The sequence below is a fragment of the Macaca mulatta genome, chromosome 3 (assembly GCF_049350105.2).
Source record: "Macaca mulatta isolate MMU2019108-1 chromosome 3, T2T-MMU8v2.0, whole genome shotgun sequence".
In the NCBI taxonomy this organism is placed as follows: Eukaryota; Metazoa; Chordata; class Mammalia; order Primates; family Cercopithecidae; genus Macaca; species Macaca mulatta.
Window position 1 is genome coordinate 186657000 of NC_133408.1, and position 20629 is coordinate 186677628.

Consider the following 20629-nt stretch of genomic DNA (forward strand, 5'->3'; position numbering starts at 1 on the left):
AAATGCAACTCCTAATTTTCATCCCCAAATCTCTTTCTCTAACTTTTTTTTTTTCCATTTCAGGAATTGCTACTAACTCACTTTAAGTTTCTCAACTCTGCATGTCTAGAAGTCAGCCTTGATTCCTCCTTTTCACCTGCCATTGTCGCCAGGAGCTCTCACCCTAAAATCCAGTCTGTCAGGATGTTCTGAGAATTCTCTCATCTACCCACCTCTTGGTACATCCACCTCAGGCCAGCTCACTCATTATTTTCACTGTTCTCTGTTACTGTTGGAATATCCATACAACTTATTCTTGATGTAGCAGTTATAGTGGTATTTTCTTCACCAAGAAAAACAAAGTTCATGTTGTAATTTGATTGGAAGATGCTAAATAGATATTTCAAGCCGTGCTCATTGAGATATGTAGAGCATCTCATACTTTCTGAATTAAAAGAATATGTACAGTGTACATAATATTTGGTCAGAGACCCTAAGACTGGTAAGTTTTATGTTTTTTTTGAGTGGTAAATTAGTTAATACAAAGCAGGTGTTCGTTTATAGCTTCATGTAGGAAAATTCAATGTCCTATAAAAATAAATTTTATAAGCACTGTAGCTATCACAAAGTTAATGTTACGTTTTGAGGAATTAATAAAAAATTATATAGTTAGCAATAGAATATTTAATCTCTTGTTCCTATAGTATATATAAGTAAATATAAAGGAAAATGGAAAAAATAGACAAAACATATAGACTTTTAAAAACTCAGACATTTGTCCCACCTTCCCCTGTTTTTAATAATGCTGGTTGTTTTGTTCCTACAGTGTCTGAGTATTAAGTATTTTCTAATGAGACCTTTTGTGAATTAGATGGTTAACAAAACAGTGAAAACATTACTTATCAAAATGCTAATACATATTTAAATATAAATATACTTATTTTATTAAGTATATTTAAACATGAACATACTTATTCTTAAGTATATTTGAACATAAACATACTTATTTTTAAGTATATTTGAACATAAACATATTTATTCTTAAGTATGCTTAATTATACTTATTTAAATTATACTTAATTTAAATAAACTTAAGTATAATTAAGCATACTTAAAGTATATTACTTTAAAAAAGTATACCTAAGTATACTTATTTAATATATTAAATATTACATATATTAAATATATATTATTAAATTAATATAAATATTAAATATATTAAATATATATTACTAATATATAAAAACATATTTAAGTATAAATATACATATTAAGTATATTTAAATATAAATATACGTATTCTTAAGTATATTTAAATAGTTGAGACATATTATATCTTCTAATTAGGTTTCTAATAATAGTTTCAAAAACTATGACATGTTTTCTTCCCATTTTTTTATGGCTGAATCAAAATGTTGAGATTTATAACTTGGACCCCCTATTTTATAATGTCACACAAACATATTTTTTAAAATTGTACTTTAAGTTCTGGGATACATGTGCAGAACATGGAGGTTTGTTACATAGGTATACATGTGCCATGGTGGTTTGCTGCACCCGTTAACATGTCATCTACGTTTTAAGCCCCACACGCATTAGGTATTTCTCCTAATGCTCTGTCTCCCTCAGCCCTCTCAACCCCTGACAGGCCCTGGTGTGTGATGTTCCCCTTCCTGTGTCCATCTGTTCTCATTGTTCAGCTCTCACTTATGAGTGAGAATATGCGGTGTTTTGTTTTCTGTTCCTGTGGTAGTTTGCTGAGAATGATGGTTTCTGGCTTTATCCATGTCCCTGCAAAGGACACAAACTCATTCTTTTTTATGGCTGCATAGTATTCCAAAATGTATATGTGACACATTTTCTTTATTCAGTCTATCATTGATAGGCATTTGGGTTGGTTCCAACTCTTTACTATCATAAATAGTGTTGCAACAAACATATGTGTGCATGTGTATTTATAGTAGAATGATTGATAATCCTTTGGGTATACACCTAGTAATGTGATTGTGGGTCAAATGGTATTTCTGGTACTAGATCCTTGAGGAATCGCCACACTGTCTTCCACAATGGTTGAACTAATTTACACTCCCACCAACAGTGTAAAAGCGTTCCTATTTCTCCACATCCCCTTCAGTATCTGTTGTTTCCTGACTTTTTAATGATCGCCATTCTAACTGGTGTAGTTGGTATCTCACTGTGGTTCTGATTTTAATTTCTCTAATGATCAGCTATCATGACTTTTTACATATGACAAGCATATCTTTATAACTAGGTTTGATTCTAGTCCAGTATGCTTTTTGTTATAATATGTTACTAAAATCTCAGACAGGAAATGCAATTCTATTTCGGGGAATTAAAATTAGTGATGTGGAGCTCATAAAGATGTGGGAAAATTTTTAGGGTAATAGAAGATATCGTCCCTATTAAGGTGTACAAAGAATTTTGAACCTGTTTTTTTTGTTTGTTTTTTTGTTTTTTGTTTTTAAATTTGGTTTGCAACTATTTTCTCTACATTGTTATTTTAGCCCATTGCTATGTCAACCAGTTTCAGCTTGCCCTATGGGGGAGAAAAAAGCCTATTAAAGAAATGATTTAAAAGAAGAATTAATGTCTCTGTGTATATGAATGTAACACTTTCAGAAGATTGCACTAAAAACAACTATATTTACAAGGCTTATCTGTCGCGTGTGTGTGTGTGTGTGTGTTGTGTTGTGTGTGTGTACTTATCCTAGTGTTGTTAATGTTGTTTCTCTACTCATTCAGAGCCTTGTGAAGTGGGACTGCTATATATATTCTAAGTTAATATCAAAACACACCCACAATGTTTTTGGTGAAATTGTTTCATGTTGCCAAGTATACATACACCAAAAATCTCCCCTCTTTATCAAAACAGATACTATAGTTACAGTAGTTAGTCATTGAAGTCACTGGCTGTGTGTGCCATTCACCTTCATAGGAATCAGAGGGGTTGTAAGAATGAACTTGAGAACTGCATAATGCTTGCCATCCAGGAACTAGGGTTAGGATTGGAATAAATAATGTGTGTACAAAGTGCTAGCCAACGAGAAGGGAATCACGCACTATGCATGAGTCATGGGGGAGATAAGAGCACTCATAAAAGGCATTTGAGATCTTAAAGAATTTATTTACTATATTTAACCATATCGATCTTGAGAACAATTCCCTTATATTTCTTCCTAAAAAATGAACTAAAGCAGATAAAGGCTTTATAACCTATGCTTTCAAGTATATGAAATTACTCTATCAAAGTCTGAGACCAAGTGTACAAATATGAAAAGTGGAGATACAAAGCAATTTTCCACTTACTGCAAGTCAGAAGCAATATCTCTCTCGATGATCATGAGATTTTACTTGAAAATGACCTCATCTTTTTGTACTTTCGTGTATTAGGTAGACCTAGCTCGAAAATCATTGTATAGACAATACATTTTCCTTATATTGTTGCACAGATCATTGGCAATTTTGCATCATTGAATGCAACATTGAATCTCAAAAATTTGCATATATAAATTAAATATATCACTGCACACACAGCAAACAAATTTGTATATATTGTTTTGCATCTATTTGTATACACCATTGACATTATCACCTGTCTAATAATAGATTTTGCTAATGCACAGATAATATGCACATTTCTTTTTTGCTATTCTGCATTTTTTTCTAGTGATGTCTTTTAGAGCTGAGCCTCTGCCCCAGAAAATAATGAAGCTTCAGTAAGAGTCCCTGAGGCAGATGGTATGGAGATGTTACTTGCATCCCTAATTATTTTGTTAATAAACAATAAACTATATTTAGTTACTAGTTGGAAGATTTTCATTTTGTAAATGTGCCTCTGATGCTTTTCTTTCTTAAGTGAATGAAACAGTAATAAATAACTAAAGCTTTTTTTGCACAAAATGCTAGATAGAGACTAGGTTTTGAGACTCTATTTTTAAATTCACTGAATGTTAGCCACTTAGCTAAAAGCCACTATGCGAGTTAAAGGAATATCCTACTGTAATCAGTTACATCTAAATTCTTAACATTTCTACTTTGAATTGTGGATGCTCTCAGCCAGCTTCCCGGGTCCCTTTGAAGCAGGCCTGTGCCAAGATTCCCCACCTCTCCTGGGTAACTAAGCAAGTCCTTTCTCATTCCCAGCTCATCAGAATACCCCGTCCACTCACTCTGCTGACCCACATAAGCCGATTGCTCCCTGATGTATGGAGATGTGATTGTGATAATGTTCACAGGAAGGGATGTGCTAATGCGTGAGTAATAACTGGAGCCCAGTAAAACTTGTTAAGACAGAATTCTAAGCAGAATTCCACACTCCTTTCCTAGTGTGAACCACTCGGAGTGCTAGAGTTTTAATACAATCCAAGGATTTCTCCAAGATAATGTTGATGACTTAATTTTATGAGGATTTTATTTATGTAAACAATCAAATAATTTTTAAGAATACACCCCCCCCCACACACACACTTGAGTGAGAATACCTGCATAAAATAAATTAAGCCAAGAATAAAATCTAGAAAAAATACAATAACTGCTCTGGAGAAGTCTTCTAATTCTGCTCTACTGGAGATACAATGAGAACCACTAACTTGATTAAGGAGATTTTTTTCAATTATAATTCAATTTGCCTTATGTAATCTCTGTCTTTCTTATATGTATGCAACTGGACCCAAGAATTTTCCCTCTTGTTTCAGGGATCCTATTTCCTGGATGTAATTAATTAATATATTCATTTTTTACTTTATTCTTATATTCATTTTATAGATGTTTATTGAGTGCCTATTATGTCCAGAGAACCATGCTAGGCAGTGGTTATTAAATAATGAATTTAAGTCATTTCTTGACTTAAAAAATGGGCAATCTTAAGAAATTTGCTACAAATTCTATGATTTAATTGATTTCCTTATTGATACCCATCCCTTAATCTTCCCTCTCATAGAGGGGCAATTTGATTATCTATATCACCCTTAATCTTCCCTCTCATAGAGGGGCAATTTGATTATCTATATCACTGTTGTATATTTGAGCTTTGAAGCGTTTTGTAGTCTATACACTTACATTCTGCACCTTCACCGAGTAATATTCCTTGTGAGCTGCATGGACAAGAATGTTTTTACTTTTTTTTTTTTTATATTGGAGAGAGTAACATCTGGAGAATGATGACATTTTCTGTGCAATGCCACTGAATGGGCACTTAGCTTGGGAAGCCAAGAAATTATGTCTGATTAACTATGCTCTTTCCAAGATTCCGCAGACTTTACTAAGAATGCATGCAAGGGACGAAAGAATACAAAGTAAAGCAGTAAATTTGCACCCAGAAAATTGACATAACTTTACATTTCTTTGCAACGTTGATATTTGCCTTCAACTGATGAAGGCTTTGATCTTGATTTCAGTTAGAAATGCAGTGAACAAAGAGATACTAGGGACTACATACACCATGAAGCTCCTCAGGCTTCCTTACAAGGGAGAACTACATAGCAGCTTCCAAAGAGTTGCAAAGAAGAACATGACTTCAATGACTTTGACTGGATTACATTATTATTTGCTTTATTTTTATCACACGTAAGACTTCATTTCTGTGAACAAAATATACGACATACCTGGTTTTCCATATGATAAAATCTTTAGTTAAAGATTTTTTGGTACATTCCTTAAATGAATAAATTGGATTCTCAAGTATAAAAAAATCATAACAATTGCTTATAAAATATTCTAAAAGAAACCCTGAGTAGCTGGCATGTAGAAGTGCTCTATAAATATTTGCTGAATGAATGAACCAGGAGAGATATTCATAGTAAATAAGGAAATGACCAGACTCGTTAAAAATAAAAATTATATATAGTCAAGTGTTACTTAGCAATGATATAAATAACATCCCCCCTATATTAATAAAACAGATGAACCAAAACTGAAAATCAGCCAATAAGAAATAAAATCCACTTGATGGCTTTGCTAATGATTGTAACATAATAGCTTGCATTTTAACTTTCATTTTAAATAAAATTAAAGAACACAGTCCAACCTCCCAAATTATGTAAATTTTTCTTCTAAAACCATTGTGATAACTAGCTTTCACTTGAATATCTCCAGTAGCGAAGAGCTCATTACTTTTGTGGGAATCCATTCTGTTGGTGGTAATAGCTATTCTAATGCTTTAAAAATATTACATTCATATCTGACTACCTGTAAGTTCCTTTTAGAAAAAGTTTAATTTAGAAAAAGAAAAATACTACCACCTGAGATAACACACACAAAAGTGTATTTTCTCTTGGCCACAGTATTTTCAGGACATTAAAAAAATAAGACCATACATCATTTACACTGTTTAGTAAGTGAGCTTTAAAATTACAGGTAACGTAAATGTTCAAGATGTTCTAATCAGACCTAATTCTCGCTATATTACATTAAACTTGTATACATGTCTAATGTAGAACATTGTGTGTGAAATAATGTACAATAAGAGTATATTTGTTTTTATACTCTGGCTCAGGCTAGCCTCTGTGTGTATCACTGTGGCTTCTGTGTGGAGCAAGAACTTAATCAAACTTAGATTTGCATTCACATTCGTTTCACTGTTATCTAGGCTTTATGTAGTTTTAAGCAGCTGTATAGCTTTTGGGTCTGCTTTTCATTTTTCTTGTCTCTTATAATCTTAAGGTAATATTTGACATTTTAAAAACAAATTAACATCCTTAAATCAAGTATCTTAAAATATAATTGTTGTGAAATTCCCTGAAAATAATTTATATATTTTTAAAATATATGAAACTAAACAACTTGCTGTAAGTCTATTTCTCACAACTGACACTCGGTGCTTTACCTGTGAAGTGATGAATATGTATACAGAAGCCTCAGCTAGACAGATTTTCTTTTGTTTGTCTAATTGCCAGAATGTTAATGATTTTCATAATGCCATTTATGGAAAAAAAAAATTCCAGTAACTTTTGTTAGTGTAGTGTGCAGAACCACTGAAGGAACAAACATATTGAATAAGCTTATAATTTTTCTTTTGTGGACTGCCTGTTAAAATGTTTTACCCAATTTTTATTAGGTTTACTGAGTGTTTCTTATTGATTTGTGGAGCTTGTTTATACATTAACAAAAATGAATATTTTCGTTATATGTTTAGAAATATCTTCTCTCAATCTATACTTAGCCATTTAACTCTCTTATTAATGCCTTGTGATAATCAATGTCTAATTTTACTGTAACTGAATTTATATTTTCCTTTTTAGCTAGTACATTTTGAGTCCTGTTTAAAAAATCCTTCCCAACCACAAAAAGATGCTGTATGTTATCTTCCAGAAACGTTTACAATTTGATCTACACGTTTTGACCTTGATTTTTGAGTATAGTGTGGGGCAGAACCACTTTCTAGAGCAATTTATTGGGGAGGAAAGAGACAGTCATTTTTGAAAAAGGAAACAAGAAGAGCTTGTGGATTGCTGGCAATGATTTCTTTATAGATCTGGGTGGCTGTTACACTGTTATGTTCATTTTGTGATAATTCCTGATACTACCTACTTATAATCTTGTAATTTGTTAATTTGTATATCTATATAAAGACTTTATCAAAATGCATGAAAAACATATTTAATATTATATTTCAAATATAATATTCTACTTAGATGTCATAATTTTAACCCTATGTATTATTCATAAAGTAAGGTTACATAATTCTTTCTAAGCATTAGATACCTTTAATTATGAAGGTGATAAAGTATTTCTTCAAAATGAGTATGTTAGTTCATTGTTGATGTTAAAAAAATTTGTGCTGTTATAGGTTCAGGTTTCCAGCCAGTCAAAAACATTTTCATCATTAATCAGTTTGTTATCCTATTAGGTTTCTTTTCCAGGTTTATATAATTAACAAATTTCATAAGCATGTTTTTCATGCCTTAGAGAATAAAAATATTAAAAATGACAGTGTACAGGACGAAAGCCTGTGGTACATCATTAGAGAGCACTCTTCAAGCTGACATCACCATTAATCAACGTATTTGGCAATGATTATTAGCCATTTTTTAATTTACCTAAAACTGTTATCTCTCAGCCCACATTTTACTATTTTACATTTTCCAGATATTTTGTCAAATGCTTTGCAATAATTAAAATTGAAGATACGTCTGTGGAATTTAATCTGTTCTATTAAACAAGGGCTCAATTTAAAAAAAGGAAATCCTTATAACCTACCACTGTTGCCTCCTCTATCACCAGAGCCCTTTCATCCTTTTTCCTAAATATTTACAACTCACGTGCTAGACTTTAAAGAAGATCTTTCTTGTTATATTTCCCAGATGTACCAACTTCATTGTTTTTAAAATTTATGGTATTTGGTTTTTTGCTATCTTTCCTTTTTTGGCAGTTCCTTTAATAAATATTCAAGAAAGCTAAGATTACATTTATGGATAATGCAGTCCTTGGGGTTATAATCTGAATTCGAATGCTTCAAAAAGTTAAGGGCATGGTCCAGGCGTGGTGGCTCAGCCTGTAATCCCAACACTTTGGGAGGCTGAGATGGGTAGATCATGAGGTCAAGAGATGGAGACCAGCCTGGTCAACATGGTGAAACCCTGTCTGTACTGAAAATACAAAAATTAGCCGGGCATGGTGGTGTGTGCCTGTAATCCCAGCTACTCGGGAGGCTGAGGCAGGAGAATCGCTTGAAACCAGGAGGCGGAGGTTGCAGTGAGCCAAGATCGTGCCACTGCACTCCAGCCTGGTGCCAGAGCGAGACTCCATCTCAAAAAAAAAAAAAAAAAGAAAAAAAGAAAAAAAGAAAAGGGTAAAACCACTTTGTCCGTCTTATTATGTCTTAGCTTCTCTCGGGAGGTGTTTATCTATACTCAGTTAGTAGTTTTGCTACTCCTAGAATTATTGAAACTGTTTTCTTTGTTGGTAGAAATGGGCGACAAACAATACTATTTTCCTGTCATTAAATAGTATCTGATAGTATTATATCTTCTTTCTTCTGTGTTGCTTAAAAAATAGCTTTCAAGCGCTTTTGTTTCAACCTTATTTATGTAAGTATTTATTTATCAATATTTTAGGAATGATTGGGCCATGCCAATTTTCCTGTTCTAGTTTATAGCAGATGTTGATTAATGGATATAGTCTTCTTCCCTGGCTACTCTAATCAATAAATATCTACACTTGGTTGAAGCATATTTATCCGCTTCTCATAGATCACATGACCTCCTTGCAGATGTTTATCCCCCACTGCAAATAAAATCTGAGCTCATTAACGAGTTCCTTTTGGCACTTCTTAAGATGCCTGTTACTGCTTTTGTATCAATTGGATACTTCTCCATTGTAGGTTTAAACTCATGTTACATAGTATTTTCAATGTTCAGAAGGTCTTAAAATTCATGGTGTCATGTCTTTTTTAGTTTTGAATAAAAATTAGTTTTTCAAATATTTATATTCTATGTATTGGTCTTAGTCTAGAACTTCTCTTAGACTTACCCTAGAAGCTTCCAATTTACCCCCAATGTCTGTTAACTACTGCAAATTTTAACAGGTTTACTGATGTATAATTGATATACATTTATATATATATTTATATATAGTACAATTTTTATATAGTGGTAAATTTTATATATGTACATGTTAATGTATATCAATTATACATTATATGTTTAGATATTTAATCTAATATATTAATATCAATACCAATATATTTATTACATATTTTATATATAAATTATATGATTTATAAGTATGTATATGTATGTGTGTGTGTGTATATATATGTCAACATGGAAACATTACCTTTTAGCTCACTAATTATTTATTTTCAGGCTGGAGTGCAGTGGTGCAATCTCAGCTCACTGCAACCTCCACCTCCTGGGTTCAAGTGATTCTCCTGCCTCAGCCTCCCGAGTAGCTGGGATTACAGGCACCCGCCACCACGCCCAGCAAATTTTTCTACTTTTTTTTTTTAGTAGAGATGCCGTTTCACCATGTTAGGCTGATCTCGAACTCCTGACCTCAAGTGATCCACCCGCCTCTGCCTCCCAAACTGCTGGGATTACAGTTGTGAGCCACCGTGCGCAGCCTAGCTCACTAATTATTTCTTAGATTATATAGAATTGGTAACTTTTCCTCTGATGAGTTTATTTTCCTATCAGTAACTAAATTTTGCATTTCTAAAACTACTTCATGGTTCTTTTTAGTATTCATCTATAAATGTTTTATTTTTCCCTGTTGTAACTTATAATTACTGCTATTTTTAATGAATAGCATTACCTATTTTATATTTTTGAGAGGATAGAGCCTATTTATCTCCACTAGCCCTCAATTGCTATTACTTTTGGAGCTAATTGGTGTTGAACTTTTGACTTTACTGACTTCGTGGCATTGGGTTTTGTTCCTGTCATTTGAAATTTTCATTTGCATGTTCTTCTTGACAGCCAGTCTCTCTCTTTCTGGTCTCTCTCTCTTTCTCTCTTCCTATCTCTTCTCGTCTCCCTTGTTTTTGTGCTTTATCATTATGGGACTTTCTCTACTCAAGTCCCAGAATGTCCAGTCTGAAACTGTACCTTACATTACTGGCCCGATGCCTGTGCCTGGCAGTGTTATTATTATTATGTGTCTGGTCACCAAGCCAGTGAATGCCTTTACTCATCTCAGATATGCCTATTTGCTAACCTCTTTGGGCATACAGCCTCATATAATCCGTATGTTTAAGTGAGCAATCAGCTTTCTTCAGTCTCTTTTCACAACCGGGTTAGCCTAGGGCCAGTCTTGGTTTGCAACCTTGAAGCAAGCTTTCTGTCGCTGATAAACACAGGAAATTTACATCACCAATATTCCATAGTAGCCAAATGCCCAAATGCCTTTGTATGTCCCCAGATCTGGACTCTAGTTGGCGTTGGCTTCAACCCTACTCATTGCTTTGCATGTTTATTGCATTTCTTGTGCGTGGAGATGCTTATCTTATTTTTTGATCCTCGCTATGTCTTTTCAATTTGCTTCTTATCTATCTTATCTAAAAATACAGTGTATTTGAAACAGAAGGGGGTCTCAAAGCCTGAACTCATAATGCAGTTTTGCCTGGAGTCTCCTTTTCAATTTATTCTTTTCATCTGATACATATTTCTCAGCCAGTTATTAAAGGTAGTTCTAACCCTAATTGATTTTTTTTTCACTATATATTTTTGCTAAATTAGAATCCAGGCTTATAGGCTCTGGTGGTGTTAAAACCACCAACTTGAGGGCTGTGTTTCTTCAGGAGCCATTTATCACTACAACAGAAGCTCCATGGCCTCTCTAAACCCCCCACAAAATTCCTCTTTTCTCTGACTTACTGAGTTACAAATTACAAAGCAAAAATAACTCATATGAGTCTAGAGTATTAGTTTCATCAATTTATTCAGATTCTCTAATGCATCACTCTAGGAACCCACATAGAATGGACAGGTAGAATACAAACACTAAATCTTTACAGCATACATGTGCACACACCACATACTACACACATGCAAATACACAGGGGGAGGAATATCTGTGTGTGTGTGAGAAAGAAGAGTGAAGAAGGAAAGACACACAGAGGATGGGGGGTGGGAAAGGGAAGAGAGAACACAGAAGGGGAGAGAGTAGGGAAAGGAAGATACGGCATTGTTATTGTTTCGAGACTAGCAAGAATTCTCTAACAAGTACACATCTTTCAAGTTACTTCAACAATACACGAGTTATTTGCTAGATGTTTTAGGTAATATTATCTCTAGGTAAGAGTTCTTCTTAGGAACTGAGAGTTTATGACTATTCATTCTCCACCTCTTCCAACTCCTCTTTGACGTCCAACCACTTTCTCTGAGCTACTACAATACATTGGGAACTTTTTTGCCCTCTTATACATCACATTCCAGAGGTTGTTGGGATGAAAGAGGTATCATTATTAATCCCTGGATCAATAGAGGTTACACATTTCACAAGCCAAGTAAACAGTAATAAACTTCGCCAAATTACATTGCTTGATAGATCAAAGAGAAAAAGGGAACTTTTCATCGATCTTTCCACCATGTTCCTCATGAAAGACTGACTTTTGCCCTCCCCTTGAGGTTACCCACTATAGTATTCTCTCCACTTATATTTCTGCTAAGAAATACATTTTGACTTATATTTCTCCTGATTTTCGATTTTCGCTTTCCTTAAAATTGACAGTAAATTCTATTTTGCTAAAAGTAATGAGATAAATGGGATTAAGCAGCTGTACGTTAATTGCTTGCTTGCCGAAAGACTGGAATGTAGCAAAAAATAGGTCACTTCAGAAAATTTATTCTGGAGCATTCATTAGCAAAACAGAGGAAATATTCTAAGTTTCCTCAATCAATCAGCTATTTTCTCACCTGCTACCTCATTGTATTAATTGCTTGTTGACTTTAGTTCACTGAATCACCCTGTTGTTTTTGGTAATACATAGGTAGAACTCTCTATGAAATTGGCTATAAAATTTCTTCAAGGTTTGGAACTGTATATCTAACAGGTAAGAAAACATATTTGTTATCCCTCAATAACTGAGTATATTGTTGTCCCCAAAATTAGCCTATAGCTCTCCAAAATTTTATGGAATTCTAGGTAAAATAGGAAGATGAATGATATATGACAATAAGGAATATTATATACTAACACTACAATAGGAAAAAACAGATTACAAAGCAGGTATAACTAACTCATTGTTCGTGAACAGATTATCAGGAAGTGGTCCCAAGAGGGACTGCAGACTAGAATCTCCAGGATACAAATCCTGAGATGAAAAATAGCATCTAGGAAGTTAATTAGGAGTGTGTGGGGGATGGAAACCTGTGGAAGAGAAAGGAATGAAACAGAAATTAGTCACAGGGAGGAGTTCAGGTGAAATGCAGTTTCAGTGAAGTCTTTGACCAATCCCTGCAGGGAGCTCTGGGACTGTGAAGACACCTCAGAGTTTCCACAGGGTGGGGCAGGGTATTGGCTCTTTATAGCCCCAGGTTGACCAGTCGTTACATTTGCACAACCCCATGAAGGTATATCATCTACAGGTGCCTCTTTTTAACCCAGGAAATTCCTGAAGAGGAATTACAGCTAAGTACTGTATCATAGAAAAAAACATTCTTGTAAAAGTGTGAATTGAAGAGGTGAGAAGAGAGACTGAGAAGTAGTTACAGCGTTTGCACATATATTCTATAGATACCACACATATAACCTATGCAAACACAAACACTAGATACTTAAATTTGTCCAAATATTTTGTGAGATATGATTTCGATATAGTGAAAGGTACAGATTTTAAATTTGTATATACTTTTTTTTTTTTTAAGAGATTGATCTTGGGCAGGGATCGACAAACGTCAACCCTCTGTCCAGCTACAAGATTTTGTTAATAACACTTCATTATAACATGGCCACACTCTTTTGTTTATGTACTGCTCTTCATACTATAATAGAATTTGGCAGTTTTAACAGAGGTAGTATGGTCTATAAAGCCAAAAATATTCAGTATTTAACCTTTTACAGAAAATGGTTGCTAACCTTTCATCTAGGGTTTGCTATTTTCAAATAATACCACTTCATGTGTAAAGTAAGACCACAGCATAACATATTTACTGTCCAGACTCCTATACTTTGTACTATTTGAGTTGCATATTTTAATTCCACATTTATTATAAACCCTGTCATTCATCATTACTGTTTTTAAACACTAAATTATCTGTTAATGAAATTTAAAAACCTAAACAAATATTTTATATGTACTTAACATGTTTAGCATTTTAAGCATTCATTTCTTCATGTAAATATCAGTTTCCAAATGGTAAAACTTCCCTTAAGGTGAAAAAATTATATTTTTATAGTATACATATATGAGTGATGAATTCTCCCAGGTTTGTCTTGAATAATCCTTTTTTTTTTATATTTAAAAGATATTTTTGCTGGACATAGAATTTCAGGTTGCCAGCTTTTTTTTCATCATGTCTGATAGGTCATTTCATTGTCATTTGGTTTGCATTATTTCTGCTGAGAAGTTGTAACCCTGTGAATACTTTTAAGATTTTCTCTTTAGCATTGTCTTTCAGCAAATAATTATATCGTGCCTTATTGTATTTTGCCTTGTATCTCTCCTGCCTGGAATTCAATCAGCTTCTCACATATCTGGGTTTATGTATTTCAACCATTATTTCTTCAAACATATTTTATTCTGACCCAATCTCTGTCTTCTCTGCTTTTAGTACTCCATTTGCATGCTTCTTAGGGCAGTTATCAGTGTCTCAGAACTTACTGGAATACTGTTTAATTTTAAGCCTTGTTTTTCCTCTCTGAGCTTCATTTAGATGTCTTCTATGGCCCTACATTCTAGTACAATGATGTTTTTCTTCTATGTCTCATCTGCTGTTAAGCCCATCCATTAAATTATCTATTTCAGATGTAATTTTTAGTCCTAAAATTTCCATTTTGTTCTCTTTTTTTGCTTTTCTCCTTCAACATTTCACATCTTTTAAAAATGTTTATAGGTTTTATTTTAGAAAATAGGATTAATAATTACTATTTTAAAGTCCTGGTCTGCTAATTTCATCATTTCTGTTATTTTGGGGGTACATTTCTATTGATTTTTTTTCCTCTGGTTCTAAGACATATTTTCCTGCTTCTCCAAATGTCTAGTATATTTTTGAATTTATATACTTGACATCATGGATGCAATGTTGTTCAGTTTCTAAATGTTTATGGCTTTCCTTAATGGAGTGTTGAGTTTTGGTCAATCAAAGAATTAATTTTTGGTCAGATTTATCTTTTTCAGTAACCTTTGCTCAGGTGTGTCCAGACTAGCCCTCATTTTAGGACTAAAATATCCCTACTTATAATGCACGACTTTTATGGGATGTCTACTGAATGCCTGGAGGGATTCAACAAGGTCTCTCAATTTTGTCTAGTCTGAAATCAAATTTTTCCCAGCTCTGTGCAACCTCTGGTTATTGCTGATTTCAGAACTCCATTTACCTGGTCTTGTGCAATCTTGATCTGAGAATACACAGTACAATATTGCTTCTGAGTCTAGATTCCAGAGACTCATTGATGACTCCCATGTAGATTTCCAAAGCTCTTTACACAGCTCTGCCCTCTCTGGGACTCTGTCCTGTGAATTCGAGCTTCTTTAGTAGCTTTGAATTGTAATATGTTTTCATTTCAGTGACACTGCTGCACTCCTGAACTCTGTTTGGGATCATCTTCCATGTACATGATCCAGAAAGTGAAGCTAGCAGAAAGCCAGGAATTTGGCAGGGCTCACCTTATTTGTTTATCTTATTTTATGGATCATGTTCTGCACTGCCCATTGTCCAGTCCCTAAAACAGTGATTTTTAAAAATTTTATTTTATTTTTTGAGATGGAGTCTCGCTCTGTCACCCAAACTGGAGTGCAATGGCGCCATCTCGGCTCACTGCAACCTCTGCCTCCCAGGTTCAAGTGATTCTTCTGCCTCAGCCTCCCGAATAGCTGGGATTACAGGCACCTGCCACCATGCCTGGCTAATTTTTGTATTTTTAGAGGAGCTGGGGTTTCAGCATATTGGCCAGGCTGGACTCGAACTCCTGACCTCAGGTGATCCACCTGCCTCGGTCTCCCAAAGTGCTGGGATAACAGGCGTGAGCCACTGCACCTGGACAAACAGTTATTTTGTAATTTTTTAGTTTTGTAATTTTTTAAAAAAGCTATTCTATCATAGTTTTAAGCAAAAATAGGCCATATAAACATTGTTAAATGAATGTTTGTGATGATTTATAAAATGATTTTTATTATGAACATCCTCATAGAATAAATTATTTCACCAACCTTTACATTCCTTATTTTAAAAATAGTACACACATTTTGATATATTGCACATTGGATAACCTATTGAGTATTTTTCTATCATTTATTCTCTTTAGTAGCTGAACTCACCTTAAAAATTATAGTGCCTCTTTGCACTAACATTAGGCCATATTTTCTCTAACTTATTTTGTGTGCAACCCTAGTTATTTTAAATATTACTATAAATTAAGAATATTGATCTATATTCGTGCCATTTTACTAACAAATGTTTTTACATTTTTACTATTTGCTAAGCAATTATTATATTTTGCCAAAAGAGATTTAACTTTGCTTAGTATCTTATTTTTCTAGAAATATGTCTTTCCAGAGATACTGTCTGTATATCTTCTAAGTGTTAAGTAACCATACTGCCTGATTTGATATATACCTCCCTGTACATCTCAGTGGTACAGGAAATTAATGTAAGATTAGGCTCATCTTAAGAATTGCAAATATTTTTCTACTAAAATTCATGAGAAAAATATATTAAAAATTGTGTATAATTGCTTGTTTTAAATTCATAATTTATTAAATAGTAAAGTTTACATGACAGAAAAAAATTGGATAGTTACATTTTTCTCATGATTTTAGCTGAAGAGTTTATGGTGAATTGATCAACCCTCAGCCAATTAGACTTTGACATGTACTAATAAGATCTAATTGAGGAATTATGAAGACATTTGCTCAGGAGAAAATGAGCACATAATTACACCATAAAGAGGTTAAAGAATCAATGTTACCAGCTGGAAGAATATTAGTTGAAGTCTCAATGGCATCTATAAAGGATACTTCATAATATATCTGTGAAATAGAGCACTGCCAAGGCCAATTAAGATATGTAGAATATTCCATTGTCAGTTGTACAAGTTCAAATTTAAATATTCATTTTTCAATCTTGCCTCTGCCCATCTTCAGGTGCTGGGGGATGGTCTCCATCAGACAGCGACCATTATCAATGGCTTCAGGTTGACTTTGGAAATCGGAAGCAGATCAGTGCCATTGCAACCCAAGGAAGATATAGCAGCTCAGATTGGGTGACCCAGTACCGGATGCTCTACAGCGACACAGGGAGAAATTGGAAACCCTATCATCAAGATGGGAATATCTGGGTAAGTCACTGGCAGGAAAGCAAAGACACAGAATTGGGTTGGAAATATTAGAAAATGGCACAGGGTTTACTAAGCATATATAGTTATCAATATTTATCTAATAAAATCATTGAGAAACCTTATTTATTCATCATTGTTGATGGAAGAAAGTTTCTTCAGGCTGTAATTTCTATCCAATGGTTAAAGCAATGATTCTCGATCGGCACTATGAATTTGAATCATCTGAAGAAGTTTTAAAGCACGTAGATGAAAGGAACACCCAGATCAATGAGACCAGAATCATATAAGCTGAAATCGTGATTAATGATACTGATAACTTTTCTGAAGACAGAGATCTTCAATTGAAGGAAAATATTGAAATTATGAAGAATATAATTTAGAGAAGTAAGAGCCGTGATAGATGTTAAGAAAAGAAATTGTCTATTTTATAATAGTGTCTTAAACACTTATTACAGATCCATATTCACTTTATTCCTTTATTATGAAAGAAGAGAATAAAGCTTAACCCATTTGTTCTTAAAACATCTCTATTAACTTAAAAAGTTGTATGTATTCAATCAAATATTTACCACATAATAATTTGAATAAATTATTAACCGTAAAATTTAAGTGTTCTATTTTGGTTCAATTATTTTAAAAAGCAGGCATGACCAAAATCAAGTAATGTCATCAATATTAAACCAGAAGAAGAAGAAGAAAAAGACGACGAGGAGGAGGAAAAGGAGAGGATGAAAGGGGAAGGGGGAAAAAAAGGAAGAGGAAAGGGTTCACTTTTGAAATCATGTCCTTCACAGTATTAGGCAGAGTGCTGGGTATTTTTAACTTTATCATGAATCACTCTTGTAGACTTTGTATTTTAAAAGTCCCCAATTGTTTTTTTCTAAGTAACAAGAGTTTATAATTTTGAGCTAAAGTGGATGTTCATTTCTATAGTAGTATATGAAATAAGGATATAATGTCCTGTGAATAAAAAATGTGTCTGCTTGAGTAGAACTTTAGAAATAACTCCTTTCAAGTCATAATTATATGGAAATAATTATTTGTGTATGAGGATGTATAAGTTACAGAAAGCAAGTAGTGGGAAAATGCCTCTTTCTAAAATGTCTTCATCTCACAATTGAGATCATTCAAATGCTCAGGCATGATTTATAGAAAGTGATTATCAGGCCTGAATACACAGTAGAATTAGCTAGAGAACTTTAAAACATACAGACCCTTGTGTCCCAACCCCAGAGACTTGAATGTAATTGGTCTAAGGCGCAGCCTGGGCTTTGGGATTTTACAGCTCCGATGGTGAATCTAATGTACAGTGAACACTGAATATCATATTTTAGATTGGTTTTCAGTCTACAGTTAGGAAGGGGGTAGAGAAAGTATATGCTGAAAAGGAAGAGGAGAACAGAAAATTTGAAAGGGTTGCCCTTAAAATTTGGCAGAGAGAGAGGGGAAGAAGGAGGAGTAAGGGAGTTGGGTGGCGGGAAGGGGAGGGAGAAATCAAGCGACCAGCCAACCAAACAGCAGACCAAACAAATGAGAGTGAACAGTTAAGGCTTAGATCACAAACTCTTCTAAAACCCAAAGCACTCATTGTTTTCTAACTTTCTGTGGTTTCTAAACTAAGATCAAATGAGCATGTTGGTAAAATTGCTTGAGGGGTTTACTTTCTGTGATTTCTAAACTAAGATCAAATAAGCATGTTGGTAAAATTACTTGAGGGGTTACATGTCAGACTCTGAAATACTGTTCTCCATATCAGAACAGAAATACTGTTCACACTTTTGTATTTGTAAAGTCTTCCTCTCAAAATTAAGAGTGTTCAAATCCTCTCCTCTCATAATGTGCCAAGATAGTAATAAAGATAGGTGCTAAAATACTTGAACTTTAATGTATCTATCAAATATTGAACAGTTAAGGATGGCTAAGTGCAGAGACATAAGGAAAAAGGGCTAAAGAGGATAAAATTGCTCAGGTTGTCTTGGACTTATTTATTTATTTATTTATTTATTTATTTATTTATTTATTTATTTTTGAGACGGAGTTTTGCTCTTGTTGCCCAGGCTGGAGTGCAGTGGTGTGATCTTGGCTCACTGAAACCTCAGCCTCCTGGATTCAAGCAATTGTCCTGCCTCAGCCTCCTGAGTAGCTAGGATTACAGGCATCCATCACCATGCCTGACTAATTTTTTTTTTGTATTTTTAGTAGAGACAGGGTTTCACCAGATTGGTCAGGCTGCTCTTCTGACGTCAACCTACTTGCCTTGGCCTCCCAAAGTGCTGGGATTCCAGGTGTGAGCCACCACACCTGGCCTTGGACTCTTGATATTACGTAAAATAATAATGGTCGAGTCAGGGAGACAAGGATGTCATGTAGTGAAAATATCACAAATTGTAAAGGTATGCTGCGTCTACTTATAGGACTTTCCATCTTAAGGTGATAAAGGTGCATTTCTATCATCTTCTCCCTTTCTGGTGTTCACTTTGTTTCTTCCTTTCAAATAATATGTTTCTTATTAAAAATCAGTACACTACATGATGAGCGATGAGTGATTATTTCTAGAAGAAGTTAGTAGTGAGCTAATTATAAAATTTTAAAAATCAAAACAAGTTGGAGACTATATTAGTCTATTTTTGACCTGCTCTAAAGAAATACTTGAGACTGGGTAATTTATAAAGAAAAGAGTTTGAATTGGCTCACGATTCCACAGGCTGTATAGGAAGCATGGCTTTGGAGGCCTCAGGAAACTTACAATCATGGCAGAAGGTGTAGGGGAAGCTGGCATGTCTTACATGCCTGGAGCAGGAGGAAGAGAGAGAAGGGGGTATCCTACACTTTTAAACAACCAGATCTCCTGACAATTCACTCACTATCAGTAGAACAGCAAGGAGGAAGTCCACCCCCATGATCCAATCACCTACTATCAGGCCTCTCTTCCAACCCTGGGAATTACAATTTGACATGAGATTTTGGTGGGGACACAGACCCAAACCATATCAGAGACACAATCTAAATATTGCAAAATATATTTCAGTACCAATAAGCCTGCAACATAATGATTACATTATTTAATAATCTATGGCAGAAATGTTTTAATCCTTGCTAATACAAAAAAGAGTCCAATCCTTTAATGTATTCTAAAAGAGATAAAGTTCATTAACTTCGAAAAATTCTTGAATATTTTAGGGCTATGTCGTCTTATTCATTAAGTGATTAAAATTTAGCATTTACAAATTTCATCAAAAAGTACTCTTGGGGATTAAGTTTATTAAAAATGGTATTAAATACTAGAGTTTTTAAATCCACTACTACTTAACATTATGTATACTGGACTTGAAGAGAATTCTGATCTAGAGAAGATTGGATGACTTTTTGATGGAAAACGCCTTATAAGATGTAAAATTTTATGTACTTTTGAAATTGTTTTTACTATCCATTTTATAATGATTGTTTACCTGAGAAGTATAGAAGATAATGTATATTCAATCACATGAATATAATTTTAAACAAATGTCCATGGTTATGTTTTTTCTGATTGTTGGGGAAATGGGAAACATGAGTAATTTTTATAATATTCTTATTAAATATTCATATGGATATTCTGAGTCATTTTATCACTATTGGATAATATATTAAAATAGGCAAAGAACAAGTCATGTATATGTGAATTATGACAGTTTCACAAGGTTTTAGAGTCATG

At 33.9% G+C, this 20629-nt stretch overlaps 1 protein-coding gene across 1 annotated transcript in view; it reads left to right on the forward strand.

Annotated features, from left to right (window-relative positions):
• CNTNAP2 (contactin associated protein 2) overlaps positions 1 to 20629 on the forward strand; it is a 2249322-nt gene that overhangs the window by 683738 nt on the left and 1544955 nt on the right. Inside the window, exon 3 of the mRNA XM_001094652.5 lies at positions 16742 to 16935. Coding sequence (XP_001094652.1) covers positions 16742 to 16935 — 194 coding nt within the window. The remainder of the gene's footprint in view (positions 1 to 16741; positions 16936 to 20629) is intronic.